At 41.8% G+C, this 8217-nt stretch overlaps 1 protein-coding gene across 1 annotated transcript; it reads right to left on the bottom strand.

The window, feature by feature from the left end:
- Positions 1–4702: 4702 nt before the first annotated feature.
- On the bottom strand, positions 4703–7974 carry LOC125164738 (COP9 signalosome complex subunit 6-like). The gene is given in 4 exon segments (XM_047857568.1): positions 4703–5308; positions 5310–5563; positions 5566–5699; positions 7955–7974. Coding segments are annotated over 4 exon segments (1014 nt in total).
- Between the last annotated feature and the right edge of the window lie 243 nt (positions 7975–8217).

Genomic DNA, 8217 nt, shown 5'->3' with positions numbered 1-8217 from the left:
CAAAAGGAAAGCCAAAAATAATTTTAGAACACCCAGAACAACGTCAAAAAAGCACTCAGAAGAGGTTGACTATTAGGGAAACTTGTTACAATGAATCATTAGATCAACTGCTTTTAACCTAAAGTTCTGGGGATACTTTTACAGTGGAAAGGGATGGCAAGTATAATGCTATTATTATTGGCCAAAAGAATGTGGGCCTGGGAAGGAGGGCAGAGAAAGGCAGGTACCCTTGTTAGGCCCTCTGTCACAGTTCCCAGGCGAAGCCCTTAAGTGAGTAACCCCGAGGTTCAACAGTATGTCGTATCTTGGGTGCCCTTGAGCCCTCCTAGTTGGGCCCCAGATCTGATCTGTCTTGGGTCCCGCCCACCTAGAGGATGGCCTTTCCAAAGGCTGACCTGTTGTTTGTGTGGTCGTTTGAGAGATGGCCAGAATTTTCTCTAGGGTGTATTCTACTGTAGGGATCCAGGTTTGGGGCACGCCTCGTACCTCCTAATTACTTAACTAGAGAAACTCAATTTTACCACACAGATGGAGTCAGGCATGTTTTTCTCTTTCCAAGCAAGTTTGAATCAAAGGGAGGTGTGGTAGAGATTCAGAACTTTGAAGCTGGAAGCAATTGACATTTGGATCCTGGAGGAGGAAGGGGAAGTTTTTGTGGTTCGTGTTTACATTGGCTCAGATAACAGGGCTCAAACAGTTGCGGTATCATCACGCCCTCTGCATCAGCTGCACAGAGCTGGCTAAGTGGGGTCCTAGGGACATTCTTCACCAGCTGACCTTTGTCCTGGCTGTTTCTAACACAAGCACCATTAGCTGCCTTGTAGCTTGGGATATTAAATGTCGGAGAGTGGGGGGTAGGGTGGGAGTTCACCAGGTCAGCCTTCTGCTCTGAGTATAGCTTAGTGCTGATCATTTGCCAAGAAGTTCTGTACAAGAAGGCCGCATGACTCGAAATTACTAACACAGGATGGGGCTGCTTGGGGACAAACATATAAGATATGTATATTAAGTACTACAAATTCTTTACAAAACAAAACAAAACAAAACACCCAGAAGGTAACACTTTTGGCTCAATACTGCTGACTTCATGTACTTACTCACTGAGGCCAGCTGTGTGCTGACGCCATTTTGATCCTAATACTGGATGCACTTAATGCTGGAACTCATCTTTGAAAACGGTCTTAGGGGACTTGTTACATTCCTTTATATATTATCAATGGTGAGTCTTCATTCTTGGAGGATGTATTTGATTTGAAGAAAGAGCCAAAAGTCATTATGACCTCATTATGGTAGGTAATTTGGCAGAGAATTATTGTTTTTGGTGAAAATAATTATAAAACCTTTCTTCCCCCTCTCTAGTATCATCTCTCCGACTGACATCATAGAGTCTAAGATTTTTAGTTTTGGAAAGATTAGGGGAAATAATGTAAGGCATTCCAAAAGAACTTCACGTTGAATGATATTTGGACAATCTAAACTCAGCTCTGAATTTGGAGTATCAATATCATCTATTCAGGGACTATTAAAAAAGAATGGTATTTCAAGCCAATACAATTAGTAATACTAATATTTGTGCAATGCTTCTAACTTTTCAGAGGGCCTCTGGAACCCATATTTAGTGGTTGCCAAGTTACAATGAGGCAATATTTGATTGCAGCAGCAATTTTTAACCCCTTCATGTATAGTTAAAGAGAGGGGCTTAAACTAATATTTGAAATACTTGGTGCCCTGATTGGGTGAGAACTGGTGAAGAAAATCTTGATTATTTTTTAATATATTTTCATATTTTATGGTGAAATGCTTAGGAATCTGCGCTCAGGAACCAGCTTGCCTGAGTTCAAATCTTATGTCCATTGCTTACTTGGCTCAAATTAGCATCTTGGAACCTCAGTTTACTTCTCTGCAAAATGAGAATAATAACAGTACCCACCTCAGAAATTTTTTGATTATCAAATGAATTTAAGGTATACATATTTCACATAGTAAAGCGCTCAATGAATCTTAACTGTAACTACTATTAGTATAATTATTTCCCAAACCACAGTATAAAATAGGCAGAGCAGGTATTCTGAATTTCAATTTTATTTAATTGGCACAATAATCGTGACTGTGAGACATGAAAATGCCCAAAGAATAAAGTGTAAGAGCATGAAACTTCCTAAAACTCCCTGCCTACAAGATAGATTATAACAATAAGATGTGTTTTTCTTTTCTGTTATTCTATTTTTATTCTGTTATTCTAGTGAGCTCTCAGTTTTAGAACATCATAATTAAACTGGAATTTCTAAACTCTGTTTTTATCAGTTGCTTCTTCCCTAGTCAGGGCATTTCTGAAAAGGTTTAATGAATGCCAATGTTTTAAAATTATCATAAAAGTAATGCAGAAGATGCATATCACATGTATTTTCTACCGTAGTTCATTCGGAATTGATGAAAATGGCCACACATTCCTTTCCCAGAGTACATTCTAGAAAACTTTTTAGGATTTTGGTGATGCAGATAAATGGAAAGGTCTTCGTCAATTTTTTTAATCTGGAGCTTACGTAGTAGAATTGAAGTATCTGACTATACATGATATCCTCTTTTCGGCCAAAATGCCATCATACCTAAAGTAATGCCTTGTGATGAAGGACAAGTCATTTAATTATTCTGGATAACCTTTAGTCAAGTTATTCAACTGTGAAATCTAAATTTTCTCATCAGTAAAATGGGGTTAACAAAATAACATTAAACTGAGAGAGAGGATATGTGAGTGTTATGTATAAACAATCTGCCATCATTTGTATAAGTGTCTCCATGAGGGAGTGAACTGTTCTGAAAAACGACAGGTGATATCTGGCTCATTCAAGCTCTCAATAAAGACGAGCTGCTAATATTAGTATTAGTATTATTACTACTACTATGACGACCACTGCTGCCTTTCAAGATCTCATTCAGGGGCACCTGGGTGGCTTAGTTGGTTGAGTGTCAGTGTCAGTTGAATCCTTTGGCTTAGGTCATGATCCCAGGGCCACAGGATTGGGCCCCAGGCCAGGCTCTACGCTGAGTGTGGAGCCTGCTTGAGATATTCTCTCTCTCTCTCTCTCTCTCTCTCTCTCTCTCTCTTTCTCTCTGCCCCCTCTCATGCTCTCTCTCTCTCTTTAAAGAAAAAAAAAGATCTCATTCAAATATGAGCTCACTCTCCTTCCCCAGCCCCAACACATGATTTATTCACTAATCACAAGATGCTGTATTTTATTGTATGCACGCATAACCCAAGAGCTTAGAAGGATACATGCACACTTTAAGAAGTTCCCTTCTACTGCTCCAAATATTAGGACTTTTGCATACTTATGAATGTAACCAAGAACAGAGCCCAATGTGGGGCTCTATCTCATGAACCATGAGCTCATGACATGAGCCGAAATCAAGAGTTGGACGCTTAACCGACTGAGCCACCCAGGCCACCCCAAAGGATTGAGTTAAATCTATAGATCGCTTTGGATAGTATTGACATCTTAATAATATTAAGTCTTTCAAATCATGAATATATGGTGTCTTTCCATTTATTTGTATCTTCTTTAATTTCTTTTATCAATGTTTTATAGTTTTCAGTATGTAAGTCTTTCTCCTCCTTGGTTATTCCTAAGTGTTTTATTCTTTCTGATTGAAAGTGGAATTATTTTCTTAATTCCCTTTTGGGATTGTTCATTGTGAGTGTTTAGATACACAGCTAATATTTGTGTGTTGATTTTGTATGCCACAATTTTGATGAATTTGTTTATTAATTCTAATAGTGTGTGTGTGTGTGTGTGTGTGTGTGTATGTGTGTAATCTCTGGAAATTTTTACATATAAGATTATGTCATCTGCAAACAGAGGTAATTTTACTTCTTCCTCTTCAATCTGGATGCTTTTTATTTCTTCTTCTTACCTAATTGCTCTGGTTAGGACTTCTAGTACTATGAGAATAAAAGTGGCTAAAGTGGGCATCCTTGTCTTGTTCCTTATCTTATAGGAAAAGTGTTAGCTGTGGGCTTCTCATATATGGTCTTTATTATGTTGATACAGTTTTCTTCTACTCTCAGTTTGTTGAGTGTTTTTATCATATAGGATGTTTAATATTGTCAAATGCTTTTTCTTCATCAGCTGAGACTATTATGTTATTTTGTCTTTCATTCTGTTAATTTGGTTGGTATATTGCATTGATTGATTTTCATTTGTTGAACCATCCTTGCATTCCAGCATAAAAAGCTCCTTAGGTCATCACTATGATCCTTTTAATGTGCTGTTGAATTCTTTTTTCTAGGATTTTGTTTAGGATTTATGTGTCACTATTCATCAGGGCTATTGGTCTATAATTTTATTGTAGTGCCTAGCTTCAGTATCAGAGTAATGCCAGCCTCATGAAATGAATTTGTATGTTGTTACTTCCTCTTCAACCTTTTTGATGAATTTAAAGACGATTACTTTAGTTCTTCTTTTAATGCTTAGTAGAATTCACTAATGAAGCCACCTGGTCGTGGGATAGCAGTTTTTTGATTAGCAAGTTTTTTGATTACTGATTCAATTTTCTTACTCATTATTGGTCTGTTTAGATTTGGGGGGGGTACTGAGGGGCTGCTCCCCTTTTATTATTGACAGAGGTTTCTCTAAAGGGAGTGTAACACCTTTCCCCTGTGGGACCACTGTCCAATCTGTGCATCCTCCCTTCAAGTACCCTCTCAGAAGAAGAGCCCCTGCATCCACCTGCCGATGCCTTGTCGATCATAGAGGACGTTGAACTTGTTCACAAACTGGTTCATGGTGTTGCACATTTTGCTGATGGTGCCAAGGTAGGCCACGAGCCTGACGTCATTACATTGATCGTAAAAGTCTGTCTTGAACTTGTCTGTGCTGAACACTGGGAGGCAGTGACACAGAGCATAGGCCTCCCGCAGGATTTCTTGATTAAAGGGGACCTCCCCTGCTTCAGAGGCCTTAATGTATTCCCAGATGAGCTTGACCCGGCTGTGCAGCATCTTAATGGCACTGTGTTGCTCTATCAGGTGTTCAGCCACAGTGGAGTTCTCCCCACGGCCTGTGGCTGTCATTCGGGCTACGTGGTTTACACCGATGCGTTCAGCTTCCTCTGTAGCCAGAGTGTAGGTCAGCTCAGCAAACAACATTGTGGCCTCTCCATTGATTATATCGATGACAGACTCAAAAACACTGTTGGGAAGATGTGTATGCCTGGTCATAGGGTTCAACTTAAGAAAGAGAGGGCTCTCGATGATCTCGCACGCCTGCTTCTGGACGTGGATGTCAGAGGGGTCAGGCGGCCCCCCCGGGGGTATACCAACCCAGAAGCTCCAGCTCCTTGAACACCTGTTTGAACTGCTCCTCCTTGGTGTAGTAACACTCCTTGTCAATGATAATCTTCTCTTCCACGGCGTGGGACAGCAGCTCAAAGGAGTTCATCACCTCGATATTTCGGCCCTCCTGTTTCCCGATCAGAGCCCCAATCACCTGCATAGGCCTCCCCTCCCGGGAGCGCATACGAATCCAATGGTCTGAAATGTTGAGAATGACAAGGGGATGAAGAGGACTGAGATGCTCCCTGTCATGCCGGAGGCCATCACGCTGGGGACTACTGCTGCATCCACCTCCATCCCGCTGTTACCTCCGGTCCCGTTCGCCACCGCCACCATTTTCCCCACGCCCGCCAGCCTCGGCCCTGGTCTGTTTAGATTTTCTAATTCTTCATGATTCAGTCTAGATAGGTTGTATGTTTCTAGGAACTTGCCCATTTCATCAAGGTGATCCCATTTATTGTCATACAACTGTTTTATGGTAGTCTCATAACCCCTTTTATTTCTGTAAAACTGGCTGTAATGTCCATTAGTCATCATATTTTTATATTTACCCTATCCAATGCCTGCCCAAGTTGGGATACTTGGTAGCCATTTAAAAAGAGAATGTAAAAGAGAAAACCACCGGACCCTTCGAACCATGTGGACAACCTATCATGGGTAACTTCACTGAGAAGGGATAGACTTGGAGAAGGAGGCCACCAGGAGGAGGTCTTCAGGTCAGAACTTGGGCTAGCAGGAAAGGGCTCCCAGGGCTGGCCCTGAGTGCGGGGTGATGACTCTCTGTGAGATGTGGCAGAGTCTTCAGGCAGGGTGTGGATCAGGGAGACATAGTGGTCTGGCCCATCATGGAGCCCAGAACCTGCAGAGTGAACTTGACTTGACCATGAGTGCCAGTGGATCTAGCATGCTTCCTGAGCCCAGCTTGGGCAGTTCTTTTCACACAGCTACAGAGATGACTAAAGGTATTGTGTAGTAATCCACCTGGGAGGTTGTCTGGCAGGGGCAAAATCTGTCTATCACTGTGTTCTTGGAGAAGTAGAGTCCAGGCGAGGAATCTCTTAGTGATCTTTCTTCGGACAGGGTGGGGCACTCTGACTTCTTGCCCTTTCATAGTTCTGACCAGGAAGAGCTATAGAGAACCACACATAGTACATAAATGTTGAGAAGGCATGGCCGGCTTTGTCTCATGGTTGGTCTTCCTCCAGCAGCTTTGAGGCTCCTCTCACAAAAGCAATTCCGTAATCTGAGGGAGTGTGCCTTATTCCCTGCTATGGACAGCCAGAGTAGGCAGGCTGTTGTTTTTATGTAAAGGGCTAGTCTACTTGCCCAGCACGATTTGAGACACTCATTTGCAGTTCTTCCCTTCCCATCAACCCTGACCCCACCAAGAATCTCTCCTTACCACCTACGTTAGCTCACTTTTGCACATTCCCCACATCTCGTGCAGTGCTTGGTGCTTAGCAGGTGTTTGACAGATAGGTGCTGGATTCCTTCTATTACTGTAGTCTTTCCACAGTGCCCTACTTGAGGGAAGATGGAGAAGGGGCACATTCTCTGCTGCGATCATAGAGACCGAAGGGAAATGTGTGTGTCAATGAGTCTTTCTTCTATTTCCTTCTTCTCATTTTTATTCAACTACCCAGAGACCAGCATTCTCATTTGAGGTGTTTTGAGAAGCAAGCAAACACAGCAGATGACAGGCAATGCTAGCTAACAAATTTTTTCCCCTTCAAAGCAGGTTAGTAGGTTCAAATAAAATACACTGAAGAGGCATTACATGAAAACAAAACGGAAACTGTGAAGTGCAAGCTGATATTTTTAGAAGTTTGTATAATGACAGGTCAGATTCCTGAGGATTAGCCAAAGTGGCAAATCTAACACCACTTATTCAAAAAGGGGTAAAAGATATAGCAGGCAATTATACTTTAGCAGCAGTTGCGGGGGGAAATCAACTCTTCTTGAACTTACTGAGGGGACAGCTTGAAAAGTGTAATTTGAATATAGATAGCCAACTAGAAGGTTTCTATGAGGAGGGGGTTGGGAAGCTGGAGGAAAGGGAAGAGGAAAGGAAGGGGGTTGCCAGGAGTTCATTATTTTCATATTTTAAAGCCCTGCACAGTTTGAAAGGATGATTGCCAGAGGGGACCAGGAAAATTAGTGGTTGTTTGATTCAGGATCAATTTTCAAATCTGCCCAGTTTATAATTGTGCACCTCTCCCTGTCATCACTCATGTGATTCAGGCTCCAGATGTTCAGGGTTGAAATGTCCCCAGGGCTCACCACCTCCTTGGTATGCCTCCGGGCCTCTCTGTCTTCCCCCACCAAACAGTTTTCCCCTGGACTTATTTATTGATATCTGGAATGCCTGCATAGGGACTTAGAAATAAGAAGTGAAAAAGAAACACTTAAAACACGGGGCTCAGGCTTCATGTGTATCACCTTTGCAAGAAGTGACATAGATTAAATCCACACTGAGACATGGAGGGCCAGGATCCTGCTCTTTTCCAAGAGCAGATCTTTGTGAGGACAGAGTTCTGAGATTCCCAGGAATGAGAAAGATGAGGAGGGGCTGGATCATAGAAGACAAATTTGGATAACCTGACAGTTTTAATTAGAACTCACCTGCGTTTGCTGTTTATCATTCCTGACTTTAAAGATAACGGGAGAACTTCAGAACTGGAAAGAATCTTGAAGATCATCTGGCACAGCCTTACTCAAACTGGGTTCAGCAGACTCTTGGGATCCACAAACATATTCTTAGTCTACAAGTTTTTTTATGAGATTTAAAATTTGTCTTCTCACTCTGATGGTGATATAAATATATTATCAGAGTATCAAAGGCATCTGAATGCAGATCCAGACTTATGTGATCCTAGGACAGTGTT

This window comes from Prionailurus viverrinus, chromosome B1, assembly GCF_022837055.1.
Source record: "Prionailurus viverrinus isolate Anna chromosome B1, UM_Priviv_1.0, whole genome shotgun sequence".
Classification (NCBI taxonomy): domain Eukaryota; kingdom Metazoa; phylum Chordata; class Mammalia; order Carnivora; family Felidae; genus Prionailurus; species Prionailurus viverrinus.
Note: the sequence above shows the minus strand (reverse complement) of the source record. Positions and strands in the feature narration are given on the sequence as shown.